The following is a 17,192-nucleotide window of genomic DNA, read 5'->3' on the forward strand; positions in this document are numbered from 1 at the left end:
TATTTTGATTATTTTCAATATTTTCTTAGAATCAATAAAATATACTTTGTAACTAAATATTTTAAAGAAATAAGAAGTGAAGTATATATTTTTTATATTTCTGTATTAAATGTGATATAGTATATATATCACATTATATATATAAAATATGATATATCTTTTTACGATTTTCAGAGAGTATTTTTAATCACTAATAACATAGTTCTATAGTATCACATGGAATCCATTTTGAACTTTCCAAAGCATCCCATAAATTATAATCTTGTTCAATTGTTTCTCTATTCGCCTTGTCAATGTCAATGGGAACTGAGTGCTCTGTAAAACAAAAAAGATAAAAGTATATTAAAGTATATTAAAATATTTCAGATTGAGATTTTTTAAAGAAATGGCATAATTGATCATAAGGAAATAAATAGTATATGTACCAATTAATTCTAATTCGTCTTCTTCAGGTTTTTGATCAGATACATAATTATTATAGGCATCTGATGTTGGTTCGCTTTCATAATAGCCTTGTTGCCAAGCACTGTAACTGTTCCAGTACGATGATGTATCATAGTAATTATATGCCTCTGAATTCATATTTGATGCTGGATACTCAGAAGTTGATTGTGGCGGTGTTGAACTAGAAAATGATCAAGAAATATTTCTTATATTTGTACCATAATATTAAAAAGAAAAATATTTTTTAGATTGATATAAGAATAAAATTTATTTCTTAAAATATATTTATTTGTATTGCTAATATAATAATAACTTACCCAGATATTTTATTCCAAGGTCTAGGTACAGCATTGCAAATTTTCAGACATTTTGTTCCAAGTCCTCTGTAACCATTCATAGTGATTAGGCTATTTTTCTGCTCTTCTTCATTCGCAAATCTAACAAAGCCATAGCCTTTACTGAATCCCGAGCTATCCAATATAACTTTAGCTGTTCTGATTGAATTATATTTTGCAGCGAATGCTCTATATAAAGAGTAATCATCTACATCAGTGGACAAATCACCCACCCAAATGCTAAACTCTCTCTCAGCAGCAGGTTTTCCCGTAGTGCTGGCATGATTTAAGCGAAATCGTACAGGCTGCAAAATATCACGCAATAATAAAATAACAATCAACAATTATATATATATATATATATATATATATATATATATATATAAATTGTATCACAATATACTTACAGGATTTGAACCGGGTATCACCTTGCCGTTTAATTTGTGCATGGCATCGAGCGCCATTTCGTCAGTTGGAAAATGTACAAAGCAGTATCCTGCAGGTTCGCCCGTGTACCGATTCCGCATTACCTTTACCGTCTGCGGCTGTTCGCCCATCTTGTGAAACGCATTCATGATGAAGCTCTCTGTCATATAGGGCTCCAGCTAAAATGAGATAATTATTAATAATCACATTTGTATTTATTTTCAATCAATCGTGCGTCAAGCGATACAATCCGTTAAATAATTTACTCACACCACCCATCCACAGCTGACACAGCACCATTGGTCCTGACATTTTATTTTACTCTCGATCAATTAATTTTTATTAATTGTTCTTCCGAGTAAGAAATGTTAGAATGATATATATCGTTTAATCCAGGTGCTATTTTGATTCTTTGTACACGTTTTTGGTACGGAGATCTTAAACACACCATATAATTTACATATATAATCACGACACTTTGATGAATGAATAGAACCGACAAAATAATCAATCCGTGCGAGAAAAATTAAATTGAAATGTATATAAACAAACTGAGAGACCGCATATAGAAAGCGAAAGGTTATGCTGTTGACAAGTGGATCCAATAGTCATGATGCATGAACATCTAGATATGATGCGTTTGAAACGTCTGAAACCGGAAGTGAAAGTATTTTGACGTCTTCTATAACAAATCGTGATCATTGGACCAATCAGAAACGATATTTCGATGACATGGCAAACATTTCCATTGGTTCTATATTATTTTACACTACCGCCATTATACGCAATGTTACACTTGTCTTATTAAATGATTACTTCGATGACCGATGGTAACAAAGATGGCGGGCGCGGTAATGCGCGCAGCGATCGTGTAACATCGCCGAGACAGGCGCGTTGACGTACGTCGTGACGAGCCTCCCGTGTAGAGCGCCCGGGCGGACAGTAAGTTGTCGCGAACGCGCGTACATATGCGAGTGTATGTAGGGTATCGTGACTCTATTGCGTGAGCGCGCCCGCGCTCGCTTGTGTCTATATGTGTGTGTATGTCGCGCGATCGCTTGCGTGTGCGTAAGCTGCGAGTTCTGACACGAGTGCGACAACGAAATATGTCAGAGGCAGCTCCGAAAGCATGAGCGAGGGAGCGGACTCGGTTACGCGAACCTGCGGGAATTCGCTCGCGACCTCCTCGACGAGTGGGAGCGATGCAACGACCGGGACGGCGACGCCCCCGCCGTCACCGCTGTCTCCGCCGCCACCATCGCCGTCGACAACGACGAGGTACACTACAGGTAGGAGGCCGCGTTTCGGCACCGGTGGCCCACCGCTGTCGCCGTACGTGTGGGTTGACGGCCGTCAGCTGCGGAGCGCTCTAGCTTGGACCAACAAATGGCCAACGCGACCGCCCGGTGCTCTGCCGTTACGAGTCAACTTCCCTGCGAACGACAATCATCTGGTGACGGGCTACTTGGAGCCCGCCAATCCATGGCGGCACGGTGAGTATTGTCCTTTCGCACGATATATCTTGATCCTTTACCTGGCTCTTTATCACATTGAACATTATCGACCCATACCCCTTTGGAGTATATCTCGGAGTGCATCGTGCGTTAATTCTTAGGTTTAATGATATGATCCTGCATTGACAATCTGTTGTGTTGACTTTTATGACACAGATACAGAGGAAGATAAGTAATTAACCAGGATTAGTGCTGACAAAAGTCGATGTGATCAATTTGTGGATGTTTTGTTGTAAAGGATCTATAAAGAACACTTGGTACTTTCTCTTTGTACAGTACTGAGAGAAGCATAATTTAATTTTGTTTGCGAATTACTTTTCAATAGAACTGACATATATCTATTATGGTGTTTCTGATTTAGTACAAATATATATATATATATATATATATATATATATATATATATATATATATATAGATAATTAATCTTATGCTATTATAATGTTGCAGGATATTTTTGTATATATGCAAGATTTCAAGTAAAATTATTATCTAATATTGTTCAGAACAGAGCGAGTTGTAGCTACTTGCTGTAAAATTTTATATAAATTAATTATAATTTGAGATCAAAATTGTAAATTTTAAAAAATGCAGCTAGACATTGCATGAATCAGATAAAAAAAATGTCTAATGTAATGTACAATATAATGTATAAGCGTAAATTTGTAATTAATTTTTTAACTGCGCACAATTTTTTGTGTCAAATAAATATCTTAACATTCTACTCATATTATGACCAGGATAATAATTAATTGTCTATGGAATTATTCTTATAATATCCAAAGCAATTGAATCATTTGCACAATTTTTTTATTTGATTATTCATTAGTGCAGTTGTATCATCATTACTGTGCTATTAAGTTTTTTTATAGACTCTGTCCCAAGGATTTCGCAATGTGAATCTTGTACTAATTATAAGTTTGACGCAATGTTAAAGTCCATCAATACAATAATATATAATAAAATTGTAACAATCATTCTCTTTTCTTATTGTAATTAATGCGTGTAAGGTGTAATGTGATTTTTGTCAAATAAATAAACAAATAATTATATACCATACACTGTATTGTTTACTTTTACACATTGCTTACTTCTCTTTCATTTTATATTCTCTCTGTCTTTTTTATGCATATTATATTTTGTTATTTTATATACGTGAAATAATTTACTCTCTCTAGAAAATCTGAAGAAATTGCATAATGGAGCAATTGTAGATACCTTTGAAAATTTCCCTGTGTTTTCTGTTATTCCTGTAAGTGTAATAAATTCAACAAAAATGTTTTTGCATTTTAAATAAAAATATGATTTTTTTAAATTGGCATGCCCGTGATTATAATTTATGTGCTACTTTTGTGTATCAAGAAATAAAAGTATTAATAATTGTTCCCAGCTGAAAATGTGAATCGCGAGGACTTAATCTTCGCATACAAGGAGTCCTGCACACGTCACAACACCGAACCCTTGCTAAACGTTTTAGTTCAGCTAGAGGTAAATCCATCTACTTTTTCACATTATAATTATATATAATTTTATTATATCATGCTGTCTCTTCTCTGGCGTAAATCACAACTGATATTAAATTCAGGTGTGAGCATGTTGCAACAAAGTAATGATCTCGCAAAAGGACTGGTTCTAGTACATGGAAGTGTGTATCGAGCTTATTTACTTGAACCAAAATCGCTAAACTGGCTGAAATAAAAACGTGAAGTTTATCTCTTTTATTTTTCTTTCATCATGGCATTTTGTACATGCTATTTGTACTGGTATTCTCTAGCGATCTAGCAAAACTTTCTCACCAGATAGATTATCAGTGCCTTTGTAGTGCACGGATATAGCTCTGCTGCTTTGAAGAATGCGTTTTTGCAATTTTTATCCGAATTTCGACATTGAGTCTGCTTCGCAGGAAGAAAAGCTTTAATTCACTTTTACGCACACATGTTTTCTCATTTTTGTATAGAATCTCGATATATCTCAAGATCGGTGCGAGCAGCTGAATTTGAAAGGAGAAATCTTGGATCAGGATCATGCTGAGCCATTGGAGGAGATATTGAAGAGAGTACAATTTAATAAAATTGATCTAGAAGGAACATCTTTGAACGATGAGGTATTTTTACAAAGATACATAAATTATTTCATGTATTATTGAGTATATTTTAATATAAGCATATATAATTTATATTGATGTAATTAATTTTTATTATAGAGTGCCGTGATATTATTTGATATGTTAGAATATTACGAGTCCGCAAAACACTTAAATATCTCATTAAATCCGGATATTGGAGCGCGCGGCTGGCAAGCGTGCTCCCATATGATTAAGAAGGTATGCATACTATCCAATTTATTAAACGAAAATTTTCCGACGACTCAGTATGTCAAAATTAGTTTTCAAATTTTATCTTTATTTTTAACTTGGCTGTATTCCAATTAATTACTATAACATATAGCAAATAGTGTCATTGCTGTTATATTTAAAGTGAAATACTAAAAGAGTAAATGATACTTTTTTTTAGACTCAGTGTTTAGAGCAGCTCGAAGCAAGAGACATAATGTTTAATGAACAAAATATGAATATTTTGAGCCGTGCATTACGATTAGCTTGCCATCTACAAATTCTCAAATTGGAAAACTGTGGATTATCGGGCAGAGCAATCGTCATACTTGGTATTTATTTCGTGTAACAATATTTTTCTAAGTTTAAAATTTTATGTTGCATCTCTATAAATATATAATTATTTGAATTTATTACATTAATCGTTATTTAATTATATTTATTTTGAGATTAAAAAAAAAAGAAATGAAGCAAATCATTATCGTAATTAATAAAACGTTGGAAAGTTTTTTGCAATGATATTTATGAATATTAACTGTGTTTTGTGTAACAGTTACAGCCCTAAAAATGAATACTGGTATACGGGAATTATATTTAGCCGATAACGGACTTGATCTATATGATGCTATACAACTTGGATCTCTCTTAAGGATCAACAATCATTTGCAATTGCTCGACATTAGGTACGATTAATTGCTCGATAAGAACGATTATTTGTCTCTTACAGCTTTCTTTAGAAAGATAAACGTGAAAATATATCCATGTTTGTTTGTTTGTGTGTGTGTGTGTGTGTGTGTGTGTGTGTGTGTGTGTGTGTGTGTGTTTGTATGTCAATCTTTTTTCTTGTATCTTTTAGTTCCATGTGATAGATTTCTTTCTACGAACTATTTTTTAAATTTGTTGCGAAAAGCAGTAGAAATCGTGCGCAATAACTAAATATACTTTTACGTGTAGATGTGTTTGCTTTATATTTGTGAGAGACATGGTTTAAGCGAGTAACGATGTTATTAGTACAGATTCTCTTTCTTTTGGAAATGTTTTTTTCTTTAGTAATAATAACGTCCAGGACGACGGAGTACGGGATATTTTGGAGGGCCTAATCAATCAAGTGAACGAAGATAAAACTGGCAAGGGACTCAGTATCCTGATATTGTGGAACAATCGTCTAACCAAGAACTCGTCGCCTTACATCTCGAGGATTATAGTATGTATTAAACGAATGTCTTGCGGTTTTTTATCATCTTTATTTAATCGTAATGTCGGCGATAATCATCGCGATAATTTTTTTTTGTGATTTTTATAAACACAAATTGTTAATAACTGTAACTCAATGTACACGACTTCTTGTAAGTAAATTTTATTTAACACGAATTATTAAAATTTTTATTGTTATATTTTATTGCATCGATTATTTTTTACATATTTTTTGTGTATATATATTATTAGTGCATATGTTAAAATAGAGAAATATTGGAAATAATAGAGAATTGAAATAATATCACAATGATTTAAGTACAACGCTTGACAATTGAAGAAAGATCTAAAATTATTTGAAATTATCAAAAGAGAAAAATAAATGAAGCAATAAAAGTATGCTGTTTGTATGCTGTAGCTTAACGCGTTTGCTGCCCTATTACGCCCGCAATAATTATGTTCAGGCATTATCGAAAACATTGGAGACTCTGAATATCGGTCAGAATATGCTGACGGACGAGACATTAAGAGTTATTAACGAATCACTGAAGCAGAATCGTGTTCTCCTGCAATTGGGCATGCAATCGACAGAACTCACGTGCGAGGGAATAATCACGCTTGCCGAGATCATGGAAACGAATCAAATTTTGCAGGTAACCTCTCCGAGTTATACCATCAATCCATATACACTCAATACTCATGCTATGCTCTCTTTTGACTTTGTAGAGAATAGATTTGCGAGATAACAGCATACAAATGCGCGGGATGCGTGCTCTCGCGAATGTAATGAAGATGAACAAGACCATAACGCAGATCGACTTGGACGACAAACCTCGGATAAGAATAGTGAGTTTCGTAAGATATTTATATACATATGTTCTACAATTCACTTTATGTTTGTTTAATTAATCTCTCTTTCTCCTTATCTTTTTTAAACAAAGGATGGTCTCTTGCATGAGTACATGGAATTGGTGGCGGAGATTCGCGGTCGTTGCAACCAAAACGAGGAAGAGCGCCGTTTGCTGGAAGAAACAACCGAAGATGCAGAGAGTCCACAGCACCCGAGTCGGCTACTAAACGCGAGCTCCCGTAAGATCTCGCTCACCTGTCAGACACTGCCAAATCCGTCCGGTCGATCGGCGACATCGTTGACCGCCGACGAGCCAGCGACGCGCGCCACACTGGAGCCGGCAAAACGCGGTGGCCGTCTGCGATCTCCGGCTCCCAGTCCGATTCCCTCACCTGTAGCTAGTCCGGTCCCCAGTCCGTCTCGGAATCGTTTCGTCGTTTGTCGGGTGCCGGAGGCATCGTTACGCTCCACCGATTCCTCGGCATCCACCTCGCCCGTCACCCCGCCATCCCTTGGCTCTTCCCCAAATTTCTTTTCTGGTGCGTCGAGCGGCGGCTCGTCACGGTTCCGCGTGTCAGTCGTCGAATCGGCGAGCGCTGGTCGCTCGTCGCCTAAATCGGTTGTCTCCTCCACTAGCGGCAGTTCGATCACGATCGGCTTCAATGTTAGAATCGACGCGGCCGATTCGGACGATTCCAACAGCGTTATCAACAAGATGGACGCTAACGATAACACAACTGCGTCTGCGTCCGATATGTTTCACGTAGTCCCGTTAACAAAAGAAGCATCCTCCTCGAGCGAAGACGTCACCACGAACGAAGATCGTTGCGACGGAGAGATGAAGATTTCATCGAGTGAACAGCAAGTTAAAACGGATGAGACCGTTAGCGCGACATCTAAGGGTGAATGTGAAAAGATGATGGAGATTAAAGAAGAGATTAAAGAAGAATTAGACCAGAATTATGTAACTGGGACGTGGCAATCCGAAAAAAACGAGATGAACTGCGATGGAAACGGAAGCAATTCAAGCAACGTTACGACGATGAATTTCGAGATCGTCGCGACAGACGATAGGAATACCGAGACGATCGCAGATCGTCGTATCGTGTACACAAGTACAAAGGAACTCCAAGTACCTGCATATCCAAACGAAGATATAATTTCGATTAGTGTAGTCGAGGATGAAACCTCAAACGCGATAAAATTGTCCTCGGATAACACTTCGGAATCGAGCCGAGTCACTTCGGAAGAGTTATCCACCTGCATGTCGAGATCTTCCACGAATACCACTTGTAAGGGAATGTTATCGACTCGCACGACAGAATCGCATTCACGAGAACAACCGAGCACATCAGTGCAAAAGCATAAATCCAGTCTAGAGAAGCTTCTATCCTTGTTCCAGCATCCCGGTCAGTTCTTCTCAGATTCCTCGAGCGTAACCATGGATACGAAAAGCTCTCTGCAAGAGAATGTCAGCGGTGTGATGGCATTAGGCGATAAGCTGCAGCAGTACTTGAAGGAAAGAACCAAGATCGATGGTTCGTGTTCTTCAGAGCATGGATCTCCGTTGAAAAACAAATCGATGGGAATGAATATATCGCAGCTACAGAATCTGACCGGCATATTTGCTTCTTCTTTCAAGCTTGAGCCACAGACGAGTCTCGTCAAGCACGACACCAAGATTTTTGATCAAGTGAAAACTCAGGATGCGGATATCAGGGAGAGGGATTTAGAAGAATCGACAGAAATCGAAGTTGCGAGGATCGATAACAACAGAAATTTGCTCGATCGAGAGAATAATCAACTTAGGAGAGACGATGGCAATAATTTGATGGAACAAGATCAAATGATTAAGAGTGGCGAGAAAAATTTATTTGATCAAAAACAGACTCAGAGCATGAAAGATGATGAAAAAGATTTAATCGGTGAAGAGAAGAATCAGATTATTGGGAGAGATGAGAATTTGTTTGATCAAGAGAAAAATCAGGTTTTTAAGAACAACGAGCAAATGTTATTCGATCAGATTAGCAGGGACAATAAGGATTTTATCAATCAAGAAGAAAGTCAAGTTTCGAATAATGATGAGAATGAATTATTCGATTGGATGGAAAATCGAACTATAAGAATCGATGAAAGAAATTTAGAGGATCAGAAAAAGAAACAGTATATAGTCAGGAATGCTAATGAAAAACTTGAAGAAAGCGAGGAAATACAGGAGAGAGATGAGATTGTGGACGACGATTCGGAAGATCAGAGGCTGCGAGATAACATTGCGAGAAAAGACGGAAAAAATTATGCGAGTGTGCGAGATGGCACACGCGATGTTAACGAGGAGGAGAATGCATGTAATACGGATGACTTACGGTGGACAGAGTCTGACAGAATTAGTAATCGACTGTTACCTGAAAGTGTGCAATCAAAGGACGATTTCGCTAATAATTTAGTATTAGGCGACTGTCACGTCGCAACAAATGCAGCAGCGGTCTTGCCATCATCGCCGGCGAGTGAGTCTACCGCGTGTATAAATATAAGATTAACAGACATAGCCGGATATTCTACTTTAGGATTAGGTAAAATTGCCGATGTATGTATAGAGTGTAACGATGCGAAACGTTTCGAGGATTTTATCGGCGAGGAAGAGCGTGACGATATGTTGCAGGATTCGAAACGCACGGAGCGCAATGATGATGCCGAGTGCTTAAGGCGCGATGATTTGAAAATTTTAGGGAGTAATAACACGAAGTGTTTACAACATGACGCGGTTGAGGAAACGAATACCGCGATGATAAGGACATGTGATATAACGGACAGTATTAATCAGACTAGTGATAGTAGATTTTTTTCGATTTCTAACATAGCATATGGTAATAAGAAAGCCGTAGATAGCGTAAGTATCGCGTCGAATACGACGGACGACGATGTCGACATGATCAGATCTGTGTCGGAGAATAGTGGGCTATCATCGACGTCGTCAATGTCTTCGAAGGACGCGAGCGTTTACTTAAATGAGGAAGTTACCAGTAACATGCACCGAGATCATCGGTGCGATTTTATGAGGAGAAGGGAGGAGGAGGGGGAAGATCTCCACGATGATAATGCTTACCGCGATTCCGTTGACCGTGCAACAAGTACAAGTATAAATATTAAGATAGATTCGCACGGAGAATTGGAGACGACGAGTCCTTACGACAGCCATAAGACGCCAGAGCGACAGTTGTTCATATTAAATAACACCGACAAGCATCGAGTTATCCTACAGGACGCTGCCGAGAGCGCGAATCATTCGGAGAACGAGGAGAGTAAGCGGACGGTCGATCCGACCATTCTCATTACTCCATCGCCACACGAGATGTCCGTGACAAATCTGGACAAGTCCAACGCGGAAGAGCTTATCTTTTGCATGACCGACGTTTCCACGTCCATAGAGGACGAGCTATCACCTCAGGGCGCTGCGTCCAGAAACTCACCGAATAAAACGGCAGAGTCATACTTTGAGCTTCCTGCTTCGAATATCACCGTGCCAACGAGCAGCACGCTTCTCATCAAGAATCCCGGAAGCGTGCACAGGAATAGTCAGGATTCCGGGATCGAAGAGACTGCATTGGCAATCGATGATACTGTCGTTGAAATGACAAAGGTGCCGCTGATACCGCCGCCGCCGCCGCCACCACCGCCGCCACCACCGCCACCACCGCCGCCACCACCGCCACGCAGCAGTCTCCAGGAGAGCGTGGACTCGGGGATTGAGTCGGAGTGTTCGTCGATATGCATCAGGATGGAATCCGCTACGACCGGAATCAGCACGCTGGAAATGGTCACGACGTCGAAGACGCCAACGCGTGACGATAACGAAGACGAGGAGGAATTCGGCGAATTTGCGTCGGATTTTCTCGCGAGGGAAACACGACTGGTCGATAGCGATAATACGAGTGGCGACGGCGATGGTGTCTCGTATCTCAGCGGCATCAAGTGCACGGTCGTCAACTCGATGCAACCCGTTGCCGATGAAGGTATCACTCGACCGGCAGCATCGATCGCGCACTCTCCCGCCGCCGTGCATGGGACCAGGTGAGTGCACCTTATAGGGCGCTTTCTTCTCTGGGCTTCTTCTGTGGAACTTCTTGCAGGAATCTTAGAATGCGTTACGCGCGCGATTATATTAAACTTTAAATCTCATATGTTATCAGAACCAAGTCTAGTCGTTGGTTTACAATATAATCTTAAGCGGAGAAGATGTGACGATTATTTTGATACGCTGATAAAAATAAATAAAACTTGTGTATTATCTCTTCAAAAGAATGAGTGCGAAAATAAAAATATTAAATAATTAAATTTGAAAACTCCTACGCCACGTATCGGGAAAGATCGTGCATTCTAAGAGTTAATGTATGGAAAAGGATGTTTCACTGCTTCGATTTTTCTTGATTTCTTGCTTACTCGTCTATTTACTCGCAACTTATGAAATCGGCGTCAGCTTTTGTGTTGGTGCTATTGCTGGGGATATCTGAAAATAAAAAAATTAAAAAGGTTTTGAATACTTGGCAATTACATTGCGCAACTTAAATGAAGCGCGAAACGATGAGAGATATAATCTTTTTATCGATTATTTGGATGGAGATACAAAAACCTACGGAAATCTTCGTTATGAAAGATTTCCTTACGGAGCTTTTCAATGTATCTTTTTATCTTGCAATTTTTTCGTAATTTTCCTGTTAAATTGGTCCTTATCCTTCGACAACAGTATCGTCCCTGCCTTATTAACAACAAAACATGAAGGCAAAGAAGAAATAGTCTTTTAAAGCCTTTATATCAGCTTTATATCATTTCATGTTTTTCTCTTCTTATTATATCTCTTGCATGTTTTCATCGTGTTTTCATTGCATACATTTCAATATCAGATACTATGATTTTAAAATTGCAATTTTATAATAAATAATCAAGTTGGATAAACGAATTTATATTGATTATTATTTGACGTAATTAATTGTTAATATTTTTCGAAAGTTTTCTTGCATAACTTTTTTCTTGAACATGACCATGTTTTGTTTTAGCAGTCCGAAATAATGCAATGAAAGGGAATGAAACTGAGGCGGAGCAAAAAAATAGCGGCGAAGCAAAGGAGATAGAGCCAATGGAGTACGATGACGACGAGGATGATGAAATTGACAAACTCGAACAAATGATGAAGCAGCTCGAGCCAAAGTATCGGCGTTATGCCAATTGGAGGATCTGAATGCTGCTTGAAATTATTCTCTACAGGAGATATCTAGAACAGACGCATATTTGGCTCCAAGGACCATCGATTCCATAGATACTTAATGTCATGCATCCTCTGTAGCTCTATATAAATTACTGGTTCCATGAGATTCTGATACCATCAATTCTTGATTGATTCTCTATTTTATTCTTCTTTTATGTTTTTGAGTCAAAAAATTTCAAAACTTTCGTCACTTCTAATTTGTTCTCTTCGTCTTCATAGAATTTACTTTTAAAGATACATACATTTTTGATAAATTGGAAAGATTCATTTTGGCAGATGTTTGATATAAAAATGACTTTTTTTTAAATCATCTTTGTTAGAAATCCTTAAAATAATGTATTTATCTACACAAAAGAACTTTGATAACATGCATTTTTGCAATCAGATTATCCTTAATAATATGTCTTTGATTCTTTAGTTTATTTATGTGGCATTTTAATATCTCTGGATCTTTATTATACCAGATCTTCCTTCTTGGATAGAACTGCGTTTTTACAAATCTCTACTCAACAGATCCTTGGAACTATCAGAGCAGTCGGAGAGAAAATGTATGCAATTAGAGCGCTTTAGCGTAGAAAAAGTATATATAGGTGTGTGTACAAGCGAGCATTGTAAACTTAATTTTTGACTATAATAGATGTCGAATAATGTGTCTTATGTGCTAGCTAGTTTTGTGTCGATCTTTTTTTTTTTATTTTGCGAATAGTCAGAAAGGAAAGAGGGATATGGAGGTAGGAGGATCAATAAAAGTAGAGAAGGGAGATTATGGATAGATGAAAATGTATAGATAATGTATAGATCGATTCTAGTCTCGAAGACGGTCGATCTATCAGAAAATTGTAAACTAATGTGCACCATCGTCTCGCACGACACGTAACGTGCTGGCATCGTGATCGATGTGAAAAAACCAGAGCTTCTTAAACTTACAAATAACGGGACGTCAAAAACTGTAGAATTTTTTTTGTCGTCTCTTGAGTCTCTATGAAGATTTTCGTTTGAAAAAACACGAGGGCAAGCAAAAGAGGTGTTCCATTATGATTATATTGAAAAAAATGTTCTTTCAATTACATGCATGAAAATGTTAAATTGAAGACAATAGTGATTGTTTCAACATCGATACATTCACATAAATATTATGGAGACATTAAAAATTAATTAATTTTTGTCAAGTAAATGTATATACATTATAAATTATAGGAACCTATTGAAAGGACATCTTGGGCACGGACACCTTGTATATAAAACACAAATAGTGTAAACTTTTTCAATGTAACTTTCTACAATTAAATCTTACTTTTGCTGGATGGATTACACAGTGTGAAGTAGATATAATAAAAAAATAAATATTTGTCGCAATTAACGTACTAATCTACGTAGAGAATCATTAGTTATATATTTCCAGATTTTGTGGAACATAGTTTAAGGAACTGACCTAAAGATACATGGCGATTATACCTTAAACGAAATATTTTATCGAATTATTACTTAAATGTACATCACTGTTAATTGAAAAATTGTGAAAAACTTCCTGAATGCCTTGCATATTTATAGTATCATAGAAAATATGAAAATCAGTAATATAAGTCACTTTTGAAGGGGAAATATAAAGTCTATTTCTCTGCCGAAAAAAATATGCCAGTACAATTGAATTATATAGCGGCATCTAAGATTGGAAATTAAGAGATATAGCTAGTCGAGTTTTAAAAGTGTAAATAGATTATTTTAATTAATTCAGAAGCTTGTTTGTATATATTGTAATTTGGATTATATATTATATCACAAAATATTTAACGTTAAAAAAAAAGTTAAAAACCGTTCGAAATTAAATTTTTTTTTTTTAATCGCAATATTGAGCTTCCAGCTTAATAGTATGGTTTTTACTACTGGTTATCATATTCTCTGAGATATTCTATACATTTATATGTATATTTGTGTGTGCGCGCGTGTGTAATGTATATCGAACAGAAAAGGCGCGATTGAGAAATATTTACGGTTACTACGAGAAGTGTTTTACATCACAGATGATAGGTTTCGAAGACTCGAATTTGTGTTTCGTGACAAAATCTAATTGAAGCTTTAATAATATAAGATAAAGCTCAGGTCACACAATTACATATATATATATATATATATATATATATATATATATATATATATAATAAAATAGTTTGTATTATATTTTTTTTACTTAGAACTTACACACAAGAATGAAACTTAATTTCTAGCTTGAATTTATTTGCAGTAATGATAAGAGATTCTTATTACACTATACAAATGCATATATATGTGATTTCTTTATTTTAATAGACATCAAAAGATTTTTTTACACATTTTTATATATATAAAATATTTTTTATCTTTTGTAGGATTAAGATTTATTAAGAGATTAACTTTTTATCGTTTTGTATCGCATATATTTATAAAAACTCAGAATTCGAGTATCGTAATCTTCTGTTTAAGCAACTTGTCTCCTTTATTTTTCTTTTTTATCTTTGTTTTTACATTTTTGTTAAAACACATTAGAAACAGATTCGAGTCTCATCGAAAGTTTCGTGAAAATTGTCGCGTATAGGTAGCTCGAAATTCTTTAAAAATTGTGACTAAACACGTCGAGATTTATTACTCTTATTACATATATATATATATATATATATATATATATATATATATATATATCGTTTGTCGTTATTTACAATACAAATCTCGTTACAAATCTAAATATACATACATACATACATATGCATGTATATATATATATGTGTGTGTGTGTGTGTGTGTGTGTGTGTGCGCGCCACGTTGCTGATGTTAAAGTAGAATGAGATCGTCGCATCTGCGATGACAATGACGACGACAATTATAAACTTTCTTGTACCTGTCTCGCGCTGAGCAATAATTGCACGTGCAATTATGGTATTTTTTCTACTCTACATCCCGCAATTTGTCGGACTTTAAGCGAAAGTTTTTATATATTATATTGACAATAATTATAACAAGCTAAATTTTTGGTATTTCTTTACAAGTTTTGAGATCAAGTGGATAATGGGATGCAATAAGTAAGGGAAGAATATAAAGTAAATCAATCGCTTATTCATGAATTTCGCATCGACGTTTTCATTTTAGCGAAATTTATTAAATAAAATGATATTTTATAGATCGCTGACAAATCTCTGGCAAATTTATTAGTTCCAGTAAAATGGAATCGATGAAAAAAGCAAAAATTATTATGAAGAGATCTCTATATTGCGTGCAATTAGAGCGTGCTTTATTTTGCGAAACTTACATTAGAATTATAATAATTTTATGAAACTAACTGCACTTGCACGCGCATTTATTTCCCAGTGAAATGCGAACATTAATCCTAAATCGTGATCACAAAATGATCATGAATGTTGTGACTCAGACCGAAATTGTACAAAGTGTGAAATCGTACAAAATCAAAAGGTGATCCTTCTGTCCTTTCGTTGTTCCCAAGATAAAATATGCGTTTAAATAAAATAAAAAAATATGTAAAGCATGCTCTGAAGAGAAATTTTGTAACGATTTTTCGATTTGTGTGTATTTAATAATATAGTTATACACCGGGAAGGAGAAAGGGTCAAGATTTTGTCTATTCTCGCATTTGTAATGAATTTCCTATCAATTCTTTGAGAAGTTTAATCGTTTGATGAAAAAAGCATAATAGCATTTTGCTAAAGCGATAAGTTTCAAGAGACGATTTTGGAAATTTATTCTTTTTGAATAAATATTATTCATTTTCGTTCATATATTGGCTTTACAGCGCATGAAAATATTCGAAGGAAGTAAACTCGTCAATCATTGACGTTAAACTTCTTGTAATTCATGATTTCGTAAAAAATGGCTTTTAAAGATAAATGGAAATGGTTTTTAGATAATTGAAGAAATGACCGGTAAACAAGTCGACTAATAATTGATACAATGATTTAAGATTCTTATAATTAATGAGCTGCCTTTTTGCGTAATCTTTTTTTTTTAAATCAAGATGTGGAACATTTTGTTTTTCTTTTTTTTTAGATCGGTGACTTGCTTGCAAGTTTCTTATTGTTGTTAAAGGGGAGAAAATTGTTTGAGGAAAGTTCTGGGAACAACATTAACAATTGGTTTCCTAGATTATTCGGTATACATGTGTGTGAATCAAATGAATGTGTGTCTAAATATGTAAATAATTATTGCACAGAATGACACGTTCTAAGAACGTTCTGCAGAAAAAAGTAGTATATAAATACAAAAAATTGTATGTACATATATATATATATATATATATATATAATATATATATATATATATATATATATATATATATATATATATATATATATATATGACAAATTGAGTTTGAGAGATTTTACTGAATCAACGTACGAGAAAAAATAAAAAATGATTTAATTATAATAATCGCCCTCTGATTTTATTCTACTATAGCGTTATCTACATGCGTTATTTTTTGTTCAATTTATTTATTCAATTGCTAAATATTCTTAATTTTAATAAATTATAAATTGATAATGATTTTTTTCACATATCAGATCATCAAACTCAAAATTGAACAATCGCATTTTTAATGCTAAATGTAAAAGTATTAATATAGATTTTGTTCCTATGATTTATTATGCAATATTTCTCATTTTGTAGGCTAAATAAAATTATGCATCAAAGATATTATTTTAAGTCAACAATAATTTAGAGTTTTTTTAAAATTATGATCGAGAAATCACACTTTATGTGTAAATAAGATAATATACTCTACAAATTAGTTAAAAAATAATAAATAGAACGGATAATCTTTATCGAGGAATTATAATGTCAGCTCCGAATGGAA

At 35.4% G+C, this 17,192-nt stretch overlaps 2 protein-coding genes across 4 annotated transcripts; one reads left to right on the top strand and one right to left on the bottom strand.

The window, feature by feature from the left end:
* Nucleotides 1-64: 64 nt before the first annotated feature.
* LOC126857594 (tRNA selenocysteine 1-associated protein 1) lies at nt 65-1,805 on the bottom strand. Its single transcript, XM_050607215.1, has 5 exons — nt 1,476-1,805; nt 1,187-1,384; nt 762-1,084; nt 426-625; nt 65-315 (listed from the first exon to the last, which is right to left on the bottom strand). The coding sequence occupies exons 1-5, from the start codon at nt 1,515-1,517 to the stop codon at nt 191-193; spliced, it is 888 nt and encodes a 295-aa protein (XP_050463172.1). The 5' UTR covers nt 1,518-1,805; the 3' UTR covers nt 65-190.
* A 216-nt stretch (nt 1,806-2,021) lies between these two features.
* LOC126857420 (uncharacterized) lies at nt 2,022-12,292 on the top strand. Of its 3 annotated transcripts, none has more exons than XM_050606824.1 (11): nt 2,022-2,698; nt 4,110-4,207; nt 4,677-4,823; nt 4,923-5,042; nt 5,233-5,383; nt 5,605-5,734; nt 6,102-6,255; nt 6,710-6,898; nt 6,972-7,091; nt 7,187-11,163; nt 12,147-12,292. In XM_050606824.1, the coding sequence occupies exons 1-11, from the start codon at nt 2,335-2,337 to the stop codon at nt 12,157-12,159; spliced, it is 5,463 nt and encodes a 1,820-aa protein (XP_050462781.1). In that variant the 5' UTR covers nt 2,022-2,334; the 3' UTR covers nt 12,160-12,292. The 3 variants fall into 3 exon arrangements, with proteins under 3 accessions (XP_050462781.1, XP_050462788.1, XP_050462798.1); XM_050606831.1 differs by having other exon boundaries at nt 12,150-12,292; XM_050606841.1 differs by lacking the exons at nt 2,022-2,698; nt 4,110-4,207 and adding an exon at nt 4,326-4,364.
* The last annotated feature ends 4,900 nt before the right edge of the window (nt 12,293-17,192 follow it).

This window comes from Cataglyphis hispanica, chromosome 2, assembly GCF_021464435.1.
Source record: "Cataglyphis hispanica isolate Lineage 1 chromosome 2, ULB_Chis1_1.0, whole genome shotgun sequence".
NCBI classification, from domain to species: Eukaryota; Metazoa; Arthropoda; class Insecta; order Hymenoptera; family Formicidae; genus Cataglyphis; species Cataglyphis hispanica.

What these genes read in the sequence shown, in the direction of transcription:
- LOC126857420 (XM_050606824.1), top strand. Translation starts at nt 2,335, where the DNA reads ATGAGCGAGGGAGCGGACTCGGTTACGCGAACCTGCGGGAATTCGCTC. An exon ending in CAGAGCAATCGTCATACTTG is followed by an intron (nt 5,384 to 5,604) that starts GTATTTATTTCG and finishes TTTGTGTAACAG; the next exon opens with TTACAGCCCTAAAAATGAAT. An exon ending in AAACGAATCAAATTTTGCAG is followed by an intron (nt 6,899 to 6,971) that starts GTAACCTCTCCG and finishes TTGACTTTGTAG; the next exon opens with AGAATAGATTTGCGAGATAA.
- LOC126857594 (XM_050607215.1), bottom strand. Translation starts at nt 1,517, where the DNA reads ATGTCAGGACCAATGGTGCTGTGTCAGCTGTGGATGGGTGGT. An exon ending in GTCAGCTGTGGATGGGTGGT is followed by an intron (nt 1,385 to 1,475) that starts GTGAGTAAATTA and finishes ATCTCATTTTAG; the next exon opens with CTGGAGCCCTATATGACAGA. An exon ending in CCTTGGAATAAAATATCTGG is followed by an intron (nt 626 to 761) that starts GTAAGTTATTAT and finishes ATCATTTTCTAG; the next exon opens with TTCAACACCGCCACAATCAA.